This window comes from Schistocerca americana, chromosome 3, assembly GCF_021461395.2.
Source record: "Schistocerca americana isolate TAMUIC-IGC-003095 chromosome 3, iqSchAmer2.1, whole genome shotgun sequence".
NCBI lineage: Eukaryota > Metazoa > Arthropoda > Insecta > Orthoptera > Acrididae > Schistocerca > Schistocerca americana.
Genome location: NC_060121.1, coordinates 126,137,662 through 126,161,391, shown reverse-complemented (window position 1 = coordinate 126,161,391; position 23,730 = coordinate 126,137,662). Strand labels below are relative to the sequence as shown.

Sequence of the window (23,730 nt, the reverse complement as noted above, 5' to 3'; positions counted from 1 at the left end):
TGTGAAAATCTTCCATGCGGGCCTTTCGCTGCGACTCCGTGGTTCTCTGCCGGCTCCACATTGGCCACATTTGGGTGACACACGGCTACCCCCTATGCCACGATGACTCACCTCAGTGCCGGTGCGGCGCACAGTTGACAGTGGCCCATATACTGTTATGCTGCCCTACGTTGCCTGCCCTGTGACATCATCTTCGGTTGCCGGATTTGTTATCATTGATTTTAGCAGACAGCAACTCCTCGGCTGATTTGGTTTTACGTTTTATACATGAGGGTGGGTTTTATCATTTGATCCAAGTTTTAGCGCATGTCCATTGTCTCTCTGTGTCCTCCACCCAAGTGCTTTTAGGATGAAGGTTTTAATGTGTTGTTGCAGAGTGGCTGGCTTCTCCTTTTTCTTCTTGTGGTCAGCCAGCCATGGTAATCTGTTTTAATCTCTTGTCCCTGTTTCTTGCGCGTCTCTGTGGTTTTCTTGTCCTCTTTTGTAGCGTTTGTTATCCTTCTGTCGTTCCTGTGGTTTTCCTTTCTCCTCGTTTTGTGTTGTTTCATTCTCACTCTTGTGGCTTTGTTTTAATCGGAACAAGGGACCGATGACCTAGCAGTTTGGTCCCATCCCCCCCCCCCCCCCTTCCCCCCTCTTAAATCAACCAACTAGTGGTCGTGATTTTCGATTTGGAGAAAGCCTACGACACCTGCTGGAGAACTGGTATCCTCTGTACTCTCTACACATGGGGCTTCCATGGCAGCCTGTGCCATTTCCGTCAGGACTTTTAAAAATACTGAGTTTTCAAGGTGCTTATGGGTTCTGCTTTGTTGGACATCTTTATCCAGGAAAATGGTGTGCCTCAGGGTTCCATCCTGAGTGCCGTCCTCTTCGCTATCGCCATTAACCCCCCCCCCCCCCCCTCCCCCCAGGCATCTCTGGCTCCATTTTTGTTGATGATTTTGCCATCTATTGTAGTTCTCCACGGAACTGTTTCACTAAGGAGCGTCTTCATCGATGTTTTGATCATCTTTGCTCCCGGAGGATCAACAATGGCTTTCGTTTTTCCACTGACAAAACTATCTGTATGAATTTCCGGTGGTGCACTTTGTTTCTCCCACCATCGTTACATCTTGAGCCTGTTGCTCTTCCATTTGTTGAAAGTATGAAATTCCTGGGGCCAATGCTCAGTAGGAAACTCTCTTGGTCCACCCAAGTGTCTTACCTGGCAGCCCTCCATGTGCATTCCCTCACTCTCCTACGTGTCCTCAGTGGTACTTCCTGGGGTGCAGATCGAACCACCCTCCTCCATTTTTACCGGTCGCTTGTCCGTTTGAAACTAGACTATGGGTGATTTGTTTGTGCATCTGTACGTCCGTTCCTCTTACACCGTCTCAATACTATCCACCATTGTGGCACCCATTTGGCTACTACCGCCTTTTACACTAGCCGGGTTCAGAGTTTGTGTGATAAACCTGCTGAACTACCACTGTCCTACTGCCGTGACTTTCTCCTTAGCACGTATGCATGCTGTTTGTCTGCTAAGCGTGGCCACCCATCTTATGCCTCCTTCTTCGATGACTCGTCTGATCGCCATTATGGGGAATGTCCTTCTTCTCTGTTACCTCCTGGAGTCCGCTTTCGGCACTTGCTCTGGCGGTTTAACTTCACACTACCTGCAACTTGCCTGGTGGGCGTGGACCCTTCACCACCTTGACTTGATGCGGCAGTCTGTATTGACGTTGGCCTTCATTTGCCTCCTAAGGACACTATTCCAGCCTCGCTCTATCGCCTTCAGTTTCACGACCTTCGCATGAAACTTCGTGATAGTACCTTTCTGTACACTGATGGCTCTCGGCCTGACCGTGGTGTCGGGTGTGCCTTCGCCATTGGTGCTGACGTTTTTAGATATTGGCTTCTGGAACACTGCTCTGTATTTACAACCGAGCTCTTTGCCCTGTATCAGGCCATGGAGTACATCTTGCAACACAGGCTTTTCAATTGTGACCTCTGCTCAGACTCTCTCAGTGCCATTCAAAGTCACTGTGCGCTGTATACTGGCCATCCCTTAGTGCGCCATGTCCATAAAAAAGTCACTTGCTCACTCTTGTTGGGGCCACTGTGATGTTTCTATGGGTTCCTGGTCATGTCAGTCCGTCAGGAAACGAGGCTACTGATGCTGCTGCGAAGGCTGAGGTACAAGGACTGCAGTCCTTGTACCTCAGCCCACTAGTTCCTATATACCCTCTGATGATTTCTGTGTTGCCGTCTGTCAGGAGGTGATGTCACTTTGGCATTGCCATTGGCCCTCCCTTCAAAGGAATAAACTCCAGATTATTAAGCCTCTCCCAGCAGCTCGGATGACGCCCTCTCGGCCCTCCTGCCGGAAGGAGGTAATTTTTAACTATGTTGGGTATTGGGCAATGTGTTTTAGCCATCATGATTTGTTAAGTGTACACATTGCCCCCAAGTTTTAACAGTCCGCCATTTCCTGATGTAATGCCCATTTTTTAACCGTTTTTGTTCCCACTTGAGTTTGCTGTCTGAGCTATCGGCCATTTTAGCAAGCAACGTGTGAGATGTCGACCGGGCTTTACTTTTTATCCATCGTCGCAATATGGCAAAGGCCATTTAATTTTTAGTTCTGGACATCTGTTTCCGTATAGTGTCTGTTATAGCCCTTTCTCCACATCCCTGTTTTTAGCTATCTTCTCTTATGCCAATTGGGATTGACATATAGTCATTTTTTAACTCCTCTGTCTCACTTGTTCCATAATTTCGCCTTGGGCGTGTATGACCCCAGTTGTTTTTGAGCCCTAAAACAAAACAACTTTTGTCTGTCAAGCAAACTGTTGATTGGATATATTTTACAGAAAAATGAAGAACTTGATGGAGTGAAAATAACTTTTCTTCATCCAGCTGTGCCATTTATATTCTGATATTCCTTGGGTATCAGTAATGGATTTTCTTGTGTAAGTAAATCCCTTGACTTCTGCTGGAAGAACTTATTCTTTACTTGAAAGTGGTGTGTACCAAATGAATGAAGCTGTTTCAAATTGAAAATGATAAACAGATCCTGTCAATAGTTAGTTTTACTGTGGACTATTTACTTTAATCTTTATCACAATAGTGTTCATGTTTATTTTCACAAAAATGTCAATATTAGTAATGTTGTAATAATTAACGTGAGAACACAGCTGAATTATTGGAAATAGAGCTTCAGTCTTCTTTTTTTTAGTAGTGAAGAAATTATCATCCCATAATTATATTTTCGCCTGTGATTTGCAGCAACTTTAACAATTCATGGAAATTTTAAAATATGTACTTTTTGAAAAAAATTAAATTAAAATTTTAAATTTTGTTTTGAAAAGAATTTTCTTACATTATCTTATGTCTTGTTGTATACCATAAGAAAGAGAATGAAAACTGCCATTAAATGGTATTGTCACCACTACGAAATCATATCAAAATCAGACTAAACATTTGTGCAGCTTTTTCAGACAGTAGCCTGCTTCATTACAGATAACTGCTTTGTCTGTCCGAGGTTGCTGTTAGCATTGTGTGCAATTTCATTTACCATAGATTACTAAACTCCCATAAATTTATGATTTCAGTATGGTTAAAGAATAGGAAATTTTGTACTTGGTATTCAACAAACCATTGGAGATGTAATTGTAATTAAATAATGCATAACCTATAAATTTTGACTTCCATTGAATAAAATGTGGGGTAGTACACTTTATGATAGTTTAATAGCAATGTAACATTTTCCCCTCTTTAGTGTCCTGGAGTGAAAACACAACATGAACAAACAACATACGACCCATTTATCCTTATATACTAATGAATCAAGAAAACAGTAACATAAATGACTTTTGAGTCATTGATTATGATTTAAATGTTTGTTATTTTTAAGATAAGCTGTGGAGTTACTAAATGAATAATGACCAATGCCAATTGTGTAAACTGTGTGTGTGTGTGTGTGTGTGTGTGTGTGTGTGTGTGTGTGTGTGATACGAGAATTTTTTCATCTAAAATTACCCACTTTGTTCTACCTAATAAATACAGAATAAGTTATAATATTTGTAATAAGTGTAGTCAGACATGTATGCTTATAGCTTATAAGAACTCCAGTGTTTACATAACTTCACATTTTCATTGTGATGTGGGTAATGATGGTTTAACAAAACCATGAAGAATATTATATTGTTAGTGCTCTCTTGTTTGCGCAACAGTTCAGCAGCATACTTAGTCACAGAAGCATTAGAAAATCACTAAGAAGCCAATACCTACTTGAATCATATAACATATTTTTTTGATGTAGGTCATATTCACATAATCAGTGACATATGTATTTGCTATAAGATGTTTAAAGTTTGTAATTGGTACAAATTTCCTTGCAGGAGGTTGATAAAATTCTTGCAAAGTGCAAAAAGAACATTAGACATATGCATATATATGATCACCATCCAAGATATTGCCGATGCTGTGAAGACTGTGCATTCTCGAGGAGTCAGAGTTCGTGTCATTGCTGAAACTGGAATGGCAGACAATAAAGGCTCCAAAATTCCATATTGGAGAAAAGTTGGTAATGTCATGCTTGTAGTTTACTGTCTGTCGATAACTGATTTGTACAGTTGATGATATACGTGTTTCACATTATGGTATTTGTTTACTTAGTGGATGCCTTTTAATCAGTAACAATATATAATTTTTGGAAGTAATAAATGAAGGCACCAGATGTATCATTTAAACTAAGACATTAAAATATCTCAACTTTATGCTTCCCACAACAAAACAGTGCAGACCAAATTCACGTGAATGACAGTGGCCTACAAAATGACGCGATCTACTTTCTTATAGGTGGTGCTTTTGTTCTTTTTGGGCAATTCTTAATGAACCTCAGCCATAACAGTTAGCACTTGGCTAAAATTTACAGCTGTATCGGAGCATATTTCACTTGTAATACCAGTGTGCTGTGCCTCTTACCCACTCAGAGAGAGTTAAACGATCAAGTCCTCTTAGACCTCATTCAAGAATTTGCCCACCATTTATTGCAGTTGAAGTACCAGTGCTTAGAATGCATGCTTTCTGGTTCCTCCAACACTTGCATCCCAGATTATGTTTTTACTACATCCATATTCTGCAAGCCATTATGAAGTGCATGGCAGAGTGTACTTTCCATTGTGCCAGTTATTAGAGCTTTTTCCCTTTCCATTCACATATGGAGTGTGGGAAGAATTATTGCTTAAATGCCTCTGTGCATACTGTAATTAGTCTAATCTTGTCTTTGTGATCCCTAAGGGTGTGATTATTGAGGCTTCTTAGATTTATCACTTACAATTGGTTCTTGTCACTTGCTCATGGGATAGTTTACTTCTATTGTCAAACATTTGCCAGTTCAGTTCTTTCAGCATCCCTGTGACATTCTCACATGGGTCAGACAAACTAGTGATCATTTGTACTGTCTTTTTTATATTTAAATTCAAAATTCCCTGATAGCTGTACTTGGATTGATTCTTATACACTGTAGCACTATTCTAGGATGGGCCACATGAATGTTTTGGAAACAATCTCCTTTGTGGACTGATTGCATTTACTTACTATTTTTAAGTCTGTCACCTCTTTATGTGTAAATCTGTTTAACTCCCCATCCTGGATACCATGCTTTGTCCTTCCTACCAAAAAATCCTCAGTCTGCTGATAAACTTTGCTTGATAATTCCATACACGTGTACTAGTGTATGTTTGATACTAAATCAAATGATTTTTGGAACTTGAGAAATACTGCGCCTGTCTCACTGCGTTGATCTATGACCTTCAGAATGTAAGGAGGAAAAAAGTATAATTTGGGTTTTGAATGATTGATTTTTTTAAAAATCCTTGCTGGTTGAGATAGATGTGGTCATTCTGTTCAAGATAGGTCATTACTTTTGAGATCAGAAGGTGTTCTAAGATTCTACAACAAATGAATGTCAAGGATATTTGACAGCAGTTTTTACAGTAGTTTTTCCTGCTGCCCTTCTTGTGTTACCTGTACTTTCTTCCAGTCACAGATTTTTGTTGGAGGAATTTATGGTATATTATGGTTAAGAGAAGCTAATTCGGCCACAAATTTGGTGTAGAATTGTAACAGGGAATCTGTTGGGCCATGAGGCTTTGTTCAGTTTTCACAGTTTCACTGTTTCTCAATGCTGCTGACACTAATATTTGTTTCAGTCATCTTTGCAATGGAAAAAGAATTAAAGTGGGGTAATACTTTTGGTTTTTCTTTGTAAAGAACCATGAATGAAGTTCATCATTTCTGTCTTTGCTTTGCTACCCTCAATTGCAGTTTGTCACATTCATAAGTGTTTGGACACTAACTTTGGTACCACTAGTAACCTTTAGCTACGAATTTCTTTGCTGCAGTAGTCAGTGAATGCTCAACACATTGTCCCCTTGACAGCGGATTGTTACATTTATCGTCACACTGTCTAATGTCATAGAGTACGTACATCTATGAAGTGAGCACAGTTTGTTTTTCTGCACGTTATCGTTGCTACGGATGTAAAGAGACCAATTACTTTTCATAGATGTGTACAACAAATATATAACTGTAAATGTCATACTGATATGAGTCACTTAATATCCTGAAAAATATTGAGGCACGGCATTATAAAGTCTTATTTATAGAGATATATTCTGTGTTTTTATGGCCATATGTTTACAAGACAAATGATAGATAAATTTGCAAGTGTGTTTGAGTAAATGGCCAGTCAGTGTTTATGTATTTGTGCTATGTTCATATGCAGATAAAATTTATACATGACAGTCTGATTAATGTTATGTTATGTTATGTTATGTGGTTTATTCATCTCATTACATACAATTTTCAAATCATTTGATTTGATGTACAGGAGACATGTCAAGGTTTACAAAAGAAACTTTTTTCACTTTTTTAAGAGAACTACAAAAGTTTACATTATATTTTACATTTCTAAGTTACAGCTACACATGTACATAAAATAATAAATGTATTACAATCCCTGTGTTCAGATTGTGAAGCTGTCCTCAATGAATTCATCGACAGAATAACAACACTTTTCCACCAGGAGAGTAAAGAGCAATCTTTTCAGTGAACCAATCTCCATTTTAAATATATTACTGCCTTTTATTTTATTGAAAATTTTTAACCCCATATACTCTGGCGTTTGGGCATAAAGTTTTAAACGATGTGTTGGAAGTTTGAATTTCCTCCACTGTATGCAGATTCTCAAACCCTTGCGTGTATCTTAAGTTTTTCTGCATGAGACAGTTTCCTCTACAGTGTCATTGTAACATAATTAATCTGACAATAAGAACAAGTGCAATTGAAAACATAAGAAAATATTGTTGGCTTTCACTTCTTATTCCATTACAAAAAAAAAGGGGGGGGGGTGGTAGAATCTGCGCTGTGACACTGTGGTGACAAAGTGCAATACCATTGCTCTTCACTTCTTTAAGCCAGCTCAGTTCCTGGTATCAAATTTTTAAGGTGTTTGTAAAACACATACTCAAAGTTTGATGGTATTTCTGAAGGTCACCTATCTGTAACAGCGAAGTAATAACACTCAAAGTACACTAAGAGCTATATGGGCTAAGATGCCCTTCCCAAAATCATGTGACTTGAGCTGCAGGAGATGTTGCAGACAGAATTCTCATTTAGCACATCCAAGTGCTCACTCCATAGATATTTGTATTCTGTCTAATGCTCAAGATTTCCTGGATAGACAAAATATCAAAGAAAGAGGTGCTCCACAGCTCATCAAACACTGGAGGGACACATGGATCAGCTATCTTCTGAGACACGGTGATATCATCAGAATTAATATTGAAGGAACAGTAGAAGGGAAGGATACAAGATGCAGACTGAGACTAGCATACATCAACCAGATCATGGATGATACCACCCATACTATCAAGAGGAAGGCCAAAGACAGAAATGTATGGCAAGCTGCTACTAGCAAGCCTGATAGTTGAGCACTGTAGCAGAAGAGGAAGAATCATTCTCTGTGTACCCACGTATTGTTTTACACTTGTCACGCAGTAGTCTCTATTTCATTATTTTCTTTACAGTGACTGTAAATCATGGAGTGTCCCTCCCATCATGAACTGTTCCATTAGGTAAATATCTATCCCGTGATTGGTCAACTAATCTTCTAAACTTGAGCCATAGTTTTTCTATATGCCCCTGTCCAGAGTTAAATGTTTAAAGTTCCTCATTGAGATACTACTGCCTATTCATGTAGTTTACTGAACATGTAAATCTTTCTCACTGTTGTAGTTGCCCTTTGTACTTTGATGACCATTGTTGCTACAACTGCTTCATGCTCACTGATACAATTTTCCTAGTGGACATCCTCAAGGAAGTCAGATCTACTTGTTGCCATTAGATTCAATATATTTCTATCATGAGTGAGCACAGAAACTATCTGTTCTAGATAATTATCAATTAAATGTTTCACAAAATGTATTGTCATGCTCATCAATAGCAAAACTGAAAGATCCCGACTGATTGTTGGATAATAGTCTCCTCTGATTGAGAAGTGGCGGCTCCAGTCTCAGAAACTGACATACGGCCAGGAGAGCGGTGTGCTGACCACATGCCCCTCCATATCCACATTCAGTGATGCCTGTGGGCTGAGGATGACACAGCGGCCGGTCGGTACTTTTGGGCCTTCATGGCCTGTTCGGGAGGAGTTTAGTTTTTAGTTTTAAGGTCTCCTCCAAAGATTATGTGTGGTTACATCTGGCGATGAGTAGTGGTTGATAGAAACTCCAATTATAAGCTTACTAGTAACCCTCCTGGATTTCTACAGGTAGTTCTAAGCATCGACAGCTGGACACCTTGTCTGGTGTAGCACTAGTAATTTGTATAAACAAACCTTGTGAATCAGTTTGTCTATTTGGGAAAACTGTACCAAAATCCATAGAGTAGTTCCAGAGATTAGCCTTCACATACAGACAGAAAAGTGTAGTGGTGTATTTCAATTTATATTTGTATAGATATTCATCTTTGATACTGGGTCTTGCTCAAAGAATCTTGCATGCAGCTTCATTTCTGTTTCAGTGAATTTGAGTTTCTTGTCTACTGCTACAAACCTCTATTTCCGTAAGCCTATAATTACAATAAACTTAAATTTTCCCCAAAAATCACACTATTGATTTAGAGTTTTCACATGCTTTCTGTTAAGCTTCTATTAGAACACCTGGCACTATAAAAATGTGAAAAATTCCACATTTAAGAACTGAAGTGAGGTTATTCTTTATCATAGACCTCACAGTACGCACTCTTGCCCTTGCAGATAAAGCTTTATAGAAAGTGGAAAATGACTTGTGTTCCGGTGACCACTTACATAGCTAGCTTAAATCACCTAGGAGTGAGAGCAGATTTTCAATGAAAGCTCTAGTAATGGATGCCCAGTACAGCTGGTTATGTGCTTTACAGACAGTGACTGTGGTAGAAGGCTGCCACAGTGTCCAGGAGTGGGCGAGTCCAATATCATCCGCAAAGCTGCTGTTGCACCCATTCCAAAATCTGCCTCATCTTCAAAATCATACTATTCCATAAGCGTACAGTGATCGTTAATTGCCATTAACACTCTGGAGACCGGCCACTTAAAAGAAAATTGAGCCTAGGAAACCAGCTATTTGTGCTGTTATTTGAAGCATTACTGGCAAATATTGATGGATGTATCTTTAAGAGTAATACATACTAAAAAGGGGCCAAGCTTAAATATTTATTTTCCATATTTACTTTAGCGCTTTGATGCAGTACACATTTTAAAATAACGACAGAAAATGTAATTATTCTGCCAAGAAAAATGTGTGAGGTGAGTTATTGAGTAATTTCTTCCTCTTGAGCTTCCAAAATTTCTTGCTCACTGAAGAGATGTGACATACTTGCAGCAGAATTATAGAAAACTGTGAAATTGAATGAGTACATACATGAAATTGCCAGTGCAATCACTTGTATCAGCCATTCACAATGGCAGCTGTTATGTTTGCTAATGTTTCTTTCAAAATAATTTTAAAAGTTGACAACAGAAGGCAGCACCCGTCAAGGGGCAGGTAGGGAGACATCGCATATTGTTTTCCTGCGAAATGAGTCCAGTTTTCATCAGTAGGTGGCTTATGCTTTGAGAAAATCGCGGCCTGACTTATACTTGGGTGTTGTCTTTTTAACCCAAAGTTGTGGCTCAAGCTATGCTTGGGATTGGTCTCCAAAATGTTAAGAACTGCCCAGTTGCTGTGAAGATTCAGAAGCAGACTGCCCACAGACTATCTAGATGGTTTTGAAATAGCAAGGATAAAGCTAGGAAGATTTTCAATGAGCGTAAAAGATGTCATGAGGTGGGTTTTTGTGACATAAAACATACCACTCCTTCAACAAATATATGGGAGTCAGTGAGAAGGATTTCTCGTAGAGTCTGTATTTCCATTCACTGCTGTATTAAATGATGACATCCCAGTTTTCACTCCATAAGATGCAATCCAGGCAGTGATAAAACACTACTTTAAAATCGCCTGTTCAGCCATCAAAAACCCCACATTCAGTCAGATGCAGAGAGAAAGTGGCTAAGTGTTATGCGGAGCAACACAGAGATATATAATTGTCATTCACAGTGGGAGAAAATGGAGTTGGTTCTGTCATTAAATATATCTCACTCAGGCAGCTAAGTTTCAGAATAGTTGTCTGCATTACCTTATTTTGTGATCAAAAGAAACTTTCCTTGCTGCCTGCATGGAATTCAGACTGATGGCCACTTTGCTAATGTGTTGCAGCTATTGCAACATTGCCCTGTTTGGCATGGAAAAGACTCTTAACTCAGCCATAACCATTGTGTTGTGTGAGTTCTGTCATTCAGAATACTGTTTAGCTATCCATCGTATGGATTCAGAAGATAGCACTCCACCCTGGATAATTTCACCCTCCTCAATTAGCAGTACAAGAAACATCCCTGTACAAATAGTGCCTTGTGGGCCTTTCTTTGATACTGAGAAAACCTGCAATAGCACATGGATGCACAATATTGTCAAACAACTTTATGAATGGGGAGAATGAGAACTCCTTTCCCTTCTCATGTGTTGTTATTGAGTAAACAAAATTTTCATTATATAATTGGACGCTTACTATCAGATTCTCCCGTCATGGAAATACACTTTTTGCCATCACCATCAGTGGCATAATGTCTACAGTAGAGAGTCTAGTCAGGTGCTCCTTATTAATTCATGATTTTCAAATTTCTGTTCCTTCTCGAGTCATTATTTGATGGATGATAATTAAGAGGTTGGATCAATGGACACCAAAAAGGTTGAAATTTTCATTAGGGGAAAAAATCCATAGATTGCAAATATTCCCTGGTCATGAATGGTACTGTTTTAAATTTTAACTGCTCAGTCAGATTTATGGGACTAATTATGATGATAAAGGATGTTGGATAGCACTTATCATGCTGATGCCTTAGTGAGTGAACCTATTGAAATGAGAGATTCCTGTAGTTTTAAAACCTGGCACTTGTTCGATCTAGACTTGATTGCTGTTGAACTATGTAGATTAACAGGTCTGTCTTATCTAAAGGCATTGTAAATTTGTCCACAATGCGAGTGGTTGGCTGGCTATAAGTACTTAACAAATCACCTTGACACTCACCCTATGCACCGAATCGGATGAGTCACTGCTCTCAATGAGGTGACATTGTCTCATGTTGAGTCATGTGCTCTGAAGGTATTGTCATGCTGCATTAAAAAAAAAAATCAAGCAGCATACAACATATACATTTGATATCCATGCAGCACTATGCCTTGTCAGATTAGAAGTCACAATCATTAACATCAGAAATAACAATTGAAACAGGTTGCACCATGGAATATTGAAAAAACTGACCTGAATTTTAGAAACAGAACTCACAGTGGTTCCCATACGGGGGAGGGGGGGGGGGGCAGGGGAAGGGTGAGGGGGGAGTTGTGGGGTGGGGGGGACAGCCCTCCATCCCCTTACCCCCCCCCCCCTCTCTCTCTCTCTCTCTCTCTCTCTCTCTCTCTCTCTCTCTCTCTCTCTCTCTCTCTCTCTCTCTCCCCCCCTCCCCCCAGCCCTCATGGAAAGGCAAAAATGTACTTTAGTGACCTGTTCGTTTAAGAATATGATTTAAGCCAGTGCTACGGAGGTCTTTAACAGTGCGGGAACTTTACCTTTTTTATGGCTGCTTAAGTCACCATAGATCCTCCAAAATATGAAAAAGTCTCCATACCCCCAGGTCTAAACCCCCTCCCCCTGCAGACTACTGTAAGGACATCATTGAGAAAACATGAAACAGTTCTCTTCTCAAAACATTCATAACTGTGTTTTAAATTAGCATAAAAATTATCCAGATTCTCTGTTGTTCTTACACAAAAGTTATTAAAGGTCCGTTACCATAATAAGTATAGTGTATATGACATGGAACTTTACATTTTCCAAAAGGTATTTGAGAGGATAAGAAATGACTCTGACAGGAAATTTTAAAACTGCTCATACTTCCTGTGTGCCCTATAGTCAATAGCGTAAATGTATCAGACAGAAAAAATTATTCACAACATCAAAGACACTTACCTGAAAATTTACAACTAAGAGAAATACCACAGAATGTAGGAATTGGGGGCAATAATATACTTGATGCAGCAGCCAAACAAAAATGTAGCAATAGCACAGTGCAAAACCATCCTGTCTTCGTCTAAATTTTGAGTCAATGGGAAGAGCAGTAGTTGCAAGTAATGAACAAGAAACTGTAACCAGTGAATACCAATTCTTAACCATGATGTATGTCCACCCAGTAACAGAGATGGAAGGAAGTGATGCTCACCAGATTTAGTATAGGCCATTGACCTATGATCCACATATATCTTCCAGGACAAGATGATCAGCCAGTGTTCAGTGCTTACAATTTAACCCTACTGTATATCTTATTTTAACTAAATATGTGTTACTTTCTGAAAGGAGGGCAGTCATTGGAACTCGCTGATGTGCGTCAATTTAATCTGCTAACAACATGAGTGTTGCGGGAGTTTTAAAATTTGGAGTCAAACATGTTTTAAAGTCATTTTAATATGTAACAGAGCATTTTTCTCATCCAAATTTTGTTAGGTGATCGGCCAGTCACGTTAATTTGTGGTGCTATTGTATCTTACATCTTTTCTTAAGTTAATTGTCATGTACTGTGAATTTTGTTCATATCGGCACACACAGTTCTGCAGAGATAAAATTCACTATAGGAATTTTGTTTGTTACTTATGAACATATGTTTTAGCAATCAGGCAGACATATTTTACACAAAGATTTTATGCAATAGATATTAATTTGATTTTTTTTGTAATCAGCCACATGTGTGATATGGTTTTAAGGATTTCAGTGGTGTATTTACTCTTTTCATTAAGGTGTAAGGAGGAAGTATTGCCTTTTCATCCCTCCTAAACACTCTGTTTTGTCATTTTTCCTTCTCATAGTGTCATACTCTACTCAGTTGTCCTTTATCATTCATAACACCACTCTTCTCAGTAGTAAACCACATAATTACGGGCTTATATCCTGGATGTCAGTGTGTAGTAAAATTATGGAACATGTTCTATGCTCACCCATTATGATGTTCTTGTTAATGTGTCAGGATTGGCGAGGAGGGGAAAGCAGTGGGCACCCATTGAGGTGGAGGAGGTCTCCCCAGGAGGTCCACAACTCTTTTGTGGATACGTGCGTAGCGAGCATGGGACCCCAAGCTAATGTGGCCTTCCTTCCTTTCCGGGCTGCATACCTTCCCTTTCCGCATCCTTCCCCATCCCCCATCTTCGCCCCTCCTCCCCTCACCACTGGCTCTTTCCTTCCCTTTCTCCCCATCTGGGAGTATGGTATGTGCCTACGTCCGGAGACGGACGCTCACAAATGTAACGCATTCTTCGCCTTCTTTGCTTGTATGTCTTCTTCCTTCCTTTGTCCTTCTCTTTTCCTTACCTCTTCTCTTTACCCTTTTCTCCGCCGCGGCGTTTGAGACCCCTCTTCTTTCCTTTCCCTTTCTCTTTCTTCCTCCCTGTGCGTGTCTGAAGGCCGACCCATGCATTTTTGTGCGTAGCCGGTGACGGGGTAACGCGTAATTCCCCGCCCCAGGTAGACAGGTAGGACACGTAAGTACCCCCTGGTAACGGCCAGGCCCAGGGAGGGGTGATTACCCGAGCTGATACCTTCCGAAAGTGCCGATTGGTCCCTCCGTCCGTTTGTCGGGAGGTGTGACCTGAGGTGTGAACAATCACCTAAGGCGGGAGTGCCCTCAGAGAGGGCCCCCGCAAGGGAGGAGCGCGCCATCGGAGACGCCAGTAATCATGGGGGATTCTTCCGCAATGGTTTCCTCACCTTCCACTATGTCTGCTCACAAGCGTAAGTTCACTGAGTCTCAGCCACAGACAGTTCTTCCATCGTTGCCACAGTTCCTTGTTGTTTCTCGGTCTGACGAAGGTCACGACTTCTCCACGGTCAACCCTTTCATTATTCAGAAAGGTGTCGACGCAATTGCAGGTCCTGTAAAGTCTTGTTCCAGATTACGGATGGCACCCTGTTGTTAGAAACAGTCAGTGCCCTCCAGGCACAAAAATTGCTGCGTACTTCTCTGCTCCACACCTTCCCTGTCCGGGTTGAAGCGCACCGCACTTTAAATTCCTCGCGTGGAGTCGTTTATACATGCTCCCTCAATGGATTGTCTGACGAAGAAATTCAGCACTACCTGTCTGACCAGGGCGTAACAGCTGTTCATAGAGTTATAAAAAGGGTTGACATGAACATCATTCCAACCTGCACTGTCTTCTTGACATCTGACAAAGTTCAACTCCCATCGAAAATCAAAGCAGGCTATGAGATAATTTCCGTTCGCCCTTACGTCCCAAACCCTACGCGTTGCTATCGGTGTCAGCGGTTCAATCACACCAGCCAGTCCTGTTCCAATCCGGCCAAATGTGTTACGTGTGGCAAGGATGCCCATGAGGGTGCTTGTCCATCTCCATCCCCTCGCTGGATCAACTGTATGGGTGACCACGCTGCTTCCTCTCGAGATTGCCCCGTTTTTAAGGACGAAAAGCTCACCCAGGAAATTAGAGTGATGGAAAAGGTGTCAACCTTTGCTGCTCGAAAATTATTCGCCAGTCGACAGCCCACCGTGCCTCAGACAGGAAAATGCAGCACTGTCCTTGCTTCTCCTCGGCCAACAAAGGAGGTGGCCACGCAGACTTGCGACCTCACCTTTAGTGCCACGGTCGTCAGATCGGCCAGCGCAAAGATCGCCCGTTCAACCCCACCACTTTCGCCTGCCCACTCTCTGGCTCACCCTTCGTCGGGTTCTGCTAAATCTCGAGCCCAAAAGTCAGACACCAAGACTTCGAAAAAAGAGCATACACGTGAAGAGTTTTTACGTACCGCAACTTCCCAACCATCTGTTCCTCCTTCATCTAAACATCATACTTCCAAGAAGGCTACAAAGAAACCCAGTTCCTCTCCTTGTCCGCCAAGGCGTGTCCCATCTACAGCACCACCTGGCGGAAATCGCCCTCGGCCATCTTCTGTGTCGCCGAGGCGCACTGCTGGCGGCCGATCAACTGGCCGATCAACTGGCCGATCGCTGGTGGCAGGAGCTGCTCCTGAACAACCTATGGATCAGGAACTTCTGCCTTCGGCTGAATGCCATTCCATGCTGTCGGTCGCAAGCTCCGAGCAGTCGTTGAGTTGACAGCAACCTTGGTCACATTCCTCCATTTTCTGTTCACCCTATGTCCATTATCCACTGGAATATCCGCGGTATTCGAGCCAATCGGGATGAATTGTCGATCCTCTTACGATCCTACTCGCCGGTAATCTTCTGTCTTCAGGAAACAAAGCTGCGTCCCCATGACCACTTTGTTCTCCCTCATTTTCAGTCCATCCGATATGATCTCCCCTCTGTTGAAGGCACTCCAGCACATGGAGGACTCATGATTCTTCTCCATGAAACTCTCCATTATCACCCCATCCACTTAAACACTTCCTTCCAAGCTGTCGCCGTCTGTCTTTCCCTTTCCGGATACACGTTCTCTCTTTGTACTGTATACATTCCATCGTCCACACCAATGGCACAAGCTGATCTCCTTCATCTTCTTGGTCAGCTTCCACCCCCCTATTTGCTGGTTGGGGACTTCAATGCCCACCACCCGCTTTGGGGATCTCCACATCCTTGTCCACGTGGCTCACTATTGCTAGACGTCTTCCACCAAGCGGATCTAGTTTGCCTCAACACTGGGGTCCCTACATTTTTGTCTGCCTCCACGACAAATTTATCTCATTTGGTCCTTGCGGTCAGTACTGTTCCGCTAGCTCGGCGCTTCGAATGGTTCGCCCTTGATGATACACACTCGACTGACCACTTTCCATGTGTCCTTAGCCTGCAGCCTCAACTGCCATACTTGCGCCCGCGACGCTGGAAGTTTGCCCAAGCTGATTGGACACTTTTTTCGTCTCTAGCGACATTCGATGACCGTCTTTTTCCCAGCGTCGACGATGAGGTCACACACATTACCGACGTTATTCTTACAGCTGCGGAATGTTCAATACCACGCACCTCCGAATTGCACCGTCGCCCCCCAGTCCCTTGGTGGAACGAGGCATGCTGTGATGCAATACGTGAGCGGCGACATGCTCTCCGCATTTTCCGCCACCATCCTACTTTGGCCAACTGTATTCGCTATAAGCAGTTCCGTGCGCGATCCCGTCGTGTCATCCGCGATAGCAAGAAGGCAAGCTGGAAATTCTGTACTAGCTCATTTAACGCCTTCACTCCCTCCTCGGAAGTTTGGAGTCGGCTTCGATGGTTCTCAGGCGCGCCTAGTTTCTCCCCGGTCTCTGGGCTCACTGTCGCGCATGATACATTAGTGGACCCCGTCGCAATTTCTAACTCGTTGGGTCAGCACTTTGCTGAGATTTCGAGCTCTTCAAATTACCCGCCAGTGTTTCTCCCGAAGAAGTGTTTCTCTTGCTTTCTCCTCTCAAAATCGCAAAAGCTACAATACTGTTTTCTCTATGCGGGAACTCCAACATGCACTCTCTTCTTCTCGCTCCTCCGCCCCAGGACCGGATGGTATCCACATCCAAATGTTGCTGCATTTATCAACCCATAGTCTGCGTTACCTCCTTCGCCTTTATAATAGAATTTGGACCGACAGTACTTTTCCCAGACGATGGCGGGAAGCTATCGTCGTTCCTGTTCCGAAACCTGGAAAGGACAAACATCTCCCCTCTAGCTATCGCCCCATTTCTCTCACGAGTAATGTCTGTAAGGTTTTGGAGCGTATGGTGAATTACCGTTTAGCTTGGTGGCTGGAATCCCGCAGTCTTTTAACACCAGCCCAATGCGGATTCCGAAAGCATCGTTCTGCAGTTGACCATCTTGTTGCTCTCTCCACTTATTTCATGAACAATTTTCTCCGGAAACGCCAAACGGTAGCAATATTTTTTGATCTGGAGAGAGCATACGATACCTGTTGGAGGACAGGCATCCTCCGCACACTGTTCTCTTGGGGCTTTCGAGGTTGGCTGCCCCTTTTTCTTCGCGAATTTATGGCAGAGCGCACATTTAGGGTGCGGGTGAACACTACTCTCTCCCGTACTTTCTCCCAAGAAAACGGGGTACCCCAGGGCTCCGTGCTGAGTGTTGTACTGTTTGCCATTGCCATCAATCCAATTATGGATTGTCTCCTTCCTGATGTCTCGGGCTCCCTCTTTGTGGATGATTTTGCGATCTACTACAGCTCTCAATGGACCAGCCTTCTCGAACGACGTCTTCAAGGATGTCTCGATCGCCTCCACTCTTGGAGCATCGAAACCGGCTTCCGTTTTTCTCCCAGTAAGACCGTTTGTGTTAATTTTTGGCGACGTAAGGAGTTTCTTCCGCCCTCCTTACATCTAGGTCCTGTCAACCTTCCGTTTTCAGACATCGCTAAATTCTTGGGTCTTATGTTTGACAGTAAACTGTGCTGGTCCTCCCACGTTTCCTATCTTTCGACTCGCTGTCTGCGATCCCTTAACACCCTCCGTGTCCTGAATGGTACCTCCAACCTTCCCTATTGGACAGCCAAATTGTAGACGTGCAGTTTGGTAGCATTACCTCGTCAGCCACACATGAGTTTAGCTGCTGATGGTTCAACACATGAGTTTCAAAGTGGTTCTGTCCGGTTTTGTGCAACATGACTGATATGGTGCAACTAACCGCCAGGCAGGAGGCACTGGTGAACATCAAGTGAAAAATGAAAATCGGACTTTATACTATAAAATCCATTCAGTAACGGCCCCCACTGTACATTCTGGAGAACAGAAACCCCTCTATAAAAACCAACATGGATTCTGTAGAGAGAACTTAAGATACTCGGCTCATTCTGTTCATCCATAAAATACAGAGTGCTGTAGACAGAGATGTCCAGGTTGATGCCGTGTTTCTCGACTACTTGAAGGCGTCCGATATAGTGTCACTGTTGTTTACTTATATGCTTACTTACTTACTCCTTGGCACTACAGCCTGTGTAGGGCTTTGGCCTCCTGGACAATCTTTGCCCATTCTTCTTTGCTGACTCCCTTGGCTCTCCATCTTCTAACTCCCATTCTTGTCAATCCCTCCTCCACATTGTCTAGCCATCTGGTTCTTGGTGTGCCCCTTACACAGCGTCCACCTAATTTTCCTTTGAAAGCTTTCTTGATTGTGCAGCTTCTCACCATTCTTTCTACATGTCCCAATCAATGTAGTCTATCACTCTTAATTTCTGTTATGATATCTGGTTTGTCGTACAACTCTCTGGTCTCCTTATCGTTTCTGAGTCACCAAAACCCCCTATCATTCACTGGCCCAAAGGTTTTCCTAAGTATCTTCCTTTTCCATCTCTGCAAAAACTCATCATTTTGCATCATTGTCCAAGTCTCTGAACCATATATCACCACAGGTCTCACTACTGTATGATGCACTGTCAGCTTCAGGTTCCTACTAAGGCTTCTTGCCTAAAATACTTCTATCAGTGCGAAGTTGCTCCTGTTACCAGCTGTAATCCTTGCATGTATTTCTTTTCTCATATCATTATTCTCAGTTACCAGTGACCCAAAATATTTAAAGGCTCTTACAGTGTTCAAATTCTTGCCCATTCAAAGTCATGCTTCTTTCTCCTTCACTATACCTTTCCTAGATGTTAACATATACTTGACCTTTGACTGATTGTCAGCCCCAGCTCTGCTCCATATCTTTCTAATTTTTCAAGTTTTTCTTCCAGGTCCTGTTTCCTCCTGGATAACAAATCAATATCATCTGCATATGCAAGATCCTGTGTCTCTCTATTAAATAGTGTTCCCTCAGGGTTGCCACTTTTTGTCTTTTGCATCATCCTTGCCAAGGGGACAAACAGAATAGTGGAGAGCACGTAACCCTGTCGCAGTCCTTGGTTAACTTCAAATGCCTTTGATAAAGTGCCCTCAACCTTTACTTTACATAATATTCTTCTCAAAGTCATTTGGACCAGTCTTAGTTACATTGACTTCCAGAGTTGATCCCTTTTGATACTATCACAAGCCTGTTTGAAATCAATGAACAGCTGGTGGACATCGATGTTATACTCATAACATCTTTCAAGGATCTGTCCGATGGTAAAAATCTGATCTGTAGTGGATCTATTAGTTCTGAAACCACACTGGTAGTCTCCTAGATACTTTCCTACATATGTACTGAGTTGCCCCACCATGATTTTTCCTAATACTTTAAATTCTATACAGAGTAGTGCAGTTCCTCTATAATTCATGCAATCATGTTTCTTATGTATAGGGCAGAGTATAGCTGTATTCCAGTATTCCGGCATATTGTTTTCGCCATATTTCCACTATAATCTCATGCAAAACCATAATTAGTTTTTCTGCACCATATTAAATCATTTCTGTTGTAATTTTGTCTTCTCCCAGTGCTTTATTGTTTTTCAGAGTCTTGATACTAGCTTTAACTTCTTCCAGTGTAGGTTACTCGACAGTTTCCTGGTACTTTTCTTCTCTGTTTACTTCCTGCTCCACCTCTTCTATCATCGCAGCATCTACTTCACCTATGTTTTCCAATTCTGTCTTCAATAATTCACTAAAATAATCCACCCATCTGTCAAAATCTGATCTTTTCCTCCAATCAGATTTCCCTCCTTATCTTTACAGAAAACTGCTCTTAGTAGGAACCCTTTCTTTATATCTTTCAGCCACATATAGCATTTCCTTGTTTTCTGAGCAGTCTTTCTCTCTTCTAATTCATCAATCCACTGTTTTTCAAATATGGTCTTTCTCCTCTTACATTCCTTATCTGGTTCGTTTCTCTTCTCCTGGTATTCTTCCACAGTAATTCTTGTTCTCGTCTGCAGCATATCTTTTTCTTGCCTCATTCCTTTCTTCTATCTTCCTCCTACAATTGTCATCAAACCATATCTGGATTCTCAGTTACTTCTATCTACCCAGTACAGTTTCAGTTGTATCCTGTTTTATACATTTGACTGTTTCCCATATTTCTTCTATACCCTGTCCTGCCTGATCTTTGGCTTCATTAAGTCTGTTTGTCAAAATAGTTTTATACTGTTGTACTGTATTTTCACAATTTCTTAACTTAGCATCATCAAACCTTGGCACAATAGTTTGTTGGTGTGTCTGTAATTGGCTATCTATCCTCTGTCTGTATTTGATTCTTACCAAATAATGATCACTATCTCCATCTGCACCACAACTATCCACTTCTAATTTATCTGAAGCATATCGTCTGTCTATTAGTAGGTGATCAATCGATTTTTTGTGATCCCATATGGGAAGCACCATGTAACTTCCCTTATATCTTTCCTTTGCATCCATGTGCTTTTAATAATCATGTTATTGTTCATGACAACAGCAATTAGTCTGATACCATTGTCATTAGAAGCTCCATGCAGACTCTCCTTATCAGCTGCTTTCCTATTTGCAATTTCTCTTCCTACTTGAGCACTGAAGTCCCCCATAACCACCTTAACATCATGCTTTGCCACCCTTGCTATTTCCTGGTCCCATTGCTCATAGAATATATCTTTTTCCACCAACTCTGTATCTTCTGTTGGAACATACAGGGTGTTTCAAAAATGACCGGTATATTTGAAACGGCAATAAAAACTAAACGAGCAGCGATAGAAATACACTCCTGGAAATGGAAAAAAGAACACATTGACACCAGTGTGTCAGACCCACCATACTTGCTCCGGACACTGCGAGAGGGCTGTACAAGCAATGATCACACGCACGGCACAGCGGACACACCAGGAACCGTGGTGTTGGCCGTCGAATGGCGCTAGCTGCGCAGCATTTGTGCACCGCCGCCGTCAGTGTCAGCCAGTTTGCCGTGGCATACGGAGCTCCATCGCAGTCTTTAACACTGGTAGCATGCCGCGACAGCGTGGACGTGAACCGTATGTGCAGTTGACGGACTTTGAGCGAGGGCGTATAGTGGGCATGCGGGAGGCCGGGTGGACGTACCGCCGAATTGCTCAACACGTGGGGCGTGAGGTCTCCACAGTACATCGATGTTGTCGCCAGTGGTCGGCGGAAGGTGCACGTGCCCGTCGACCTGGGACCGGACCGCAGCGACGCACGGATGCACGCCAAGACCGTAGGATCCTACGCAGTGCCGTAGGGGACTGCACCGCCACTTCCCAGCAAATTAGGGACACTGTTGCTCCTGGGGTATCGGCGAGGACCATTCGCAACCGTCTCCATGAAGCTGGGCTACGGTCCCGCACACCGTTAGGCCGATATCCGCTCACGCCCCAACATCGTGCAGCCCGCCTCCAGTGGTGTCGCGACAGGCGTCAATGGAGGGACGAATGGAGACGTGTCGTCTTCAGCGATGAGAGTCGCTTCTTCCTTGGTGCCAATGATGGTCGTATGCGTGTTTGGCGCCGTGCAGGTGAGCGCCACAATCAGGACTGCATACGACCGAGGTACACAGGGCCAACACCCGGCATCATGGTGTGGGGAGCGATCTCCTACACTGGGCGTACACCACTGGTGATCGTCGAGGGGACACTGAATAGTGCACGGTACATCGAAACCGTCATCGAACCCATCGTTCTACCATTCCTAGATCGGCAAGGGAACTTGCTGTTCCAACAGGACAATGCACGTCCGCATGTATCCCGTGCCACCCAACGTGCTCTAGAAGGTGTAAGTCAACTACCCTGGCCAGCAAGATCTCCGGATCTGTCCCCCATTGAGCGTGTTTGGGACTGGATGAAGCGTCGTCTCACGCGGTCTGCACGTCCAGCACGAACGCTGGTCCAACTGAGGCGCCAGGTGGAAATGGCATGGCAAGCCGTTCCACAGGACTACATCCAGCATCTCTACGATCGTCTCCATGGGAGAATAGCAGCCTGCATTGCTGCGAAAGGTGGATATACACTGTACTAGTGCCGACATTGTGCATGCTCTGTTGCCTGTGTCTATGTGCCTGTGGTTCTGTCAGTGTGATCATGTGATGTATCTGACCCCAGGAATGTGTCAATAAAGTTTCCCCTTCCTGGGACAATGAATGCACGGTGTTCTTATTTCAATTTCCAGGAGTGTACACCGTTTGTTGCAATATGCTTGGGACAACAGTACATTTTCAGGCGGACAAACTTTCGAAATTACAGTAGTTACAATTTTCAACAACAGATGGCGCTGCAAGTGATGTGAAAGATATAGATGACAACGCAGTCTGTGGGTGCGCCATTCTGTATGTCGTCTTTCTGCTGTAAGCGTGTGCTGTTCACAACGTGCAAGTGTGCTGTAGACAACATGGTTTATTCCTTAGAACAGAGGATTTTTCTGGTGTTGGAATTCCACCGCCTAGAACACAGTGTTGTTGCAACAAGAATAAGTTTTCAACGGAGGTTTAATGTAACCAAAGGACCGAAAAGCGATACAATAAAGGATCTGTTTGAAAAATTTCAACGGACTGGGAATGTGACGGATGAACGTGCTGGGAAGGTAGGGCGACCGCGTACGGCAACCACAGAGGGCAACGCGCAGCTAGTGCAGCAGGTGATCCAACAGCGGCCTCGGGTTTCTGTTCGCCGTGTTGCAGCTGCGGTCCAAATGACGCCAACGTCCACGTATCGTCTCATGCGCCAGAGTTTACACCTCTATCCATACAAAATTCAAACGCGGCAACCCCTCAGCGCCGCTACCATTGCTGCACGAGAGACATTCGCTAACGATATAGTGCACAGGATTGATGACGGCGATATGCATGTGGGCAGCATTTGGTTTACTGATGAAGCTTACTTTTACCTGGACGGCTTCGTCAATAAACAGAACTGGCGCATATGGGGAACCGAAAAGCCCCATGTTGCAGTCCCATCGTCCCTGCATCCTCAAAAAGTACTGGTCTGGGCCGCCATTTCTTCCAAAGGAATCATTGGCCCATTTTTCAGATCCGAAATGATTACTGCATCACGCTATCTGGACATTCTTCGTGAATTTGTGGCGGTACAAACTGCCTTAGACGACACTGCGAACACCTCGTGGTTTATGCAAGATGGTGCCCGGCCACATCGCACGGCCAACGTCTTTAATTTCCTGAATGAATATTTCGATGATCGTGTGATTGCTTTGGGCTATCCGAAACATACAGGAGGCGGCGTGGATTGGCCTCCCTATTTGCCAGACATGAACCCCTGTGACTTC

The 23,730-nt window shown here is 43.0% G+C and overlaps 1 protein-coding gene across 2 annotated transcripts in view; it reads left to right on the top strand.

Annotated features, from left to right (window-relative positions):
* The window catches only part of LOC124606700 (mitochondrial cardiolipin hydrolase), a 67,563-nt gene that overhangs the window by 5,491 nt on the left and 38,342 nt on the right, over positions 1-23,730 (top strand). For both annotated transcript variants that reach the window (XM_047138725.1, XM_047138726.1), the window contains exon 2: positions 4,386-4,570. In XM_047138725.1, coding sequence (XP_046994681.1) covers positions 4,386-4,570 — 185 coding nt within the window. The remainder of the gene's footprint in view (positions 1-4,385; positions 4,571-23,730) is intronic.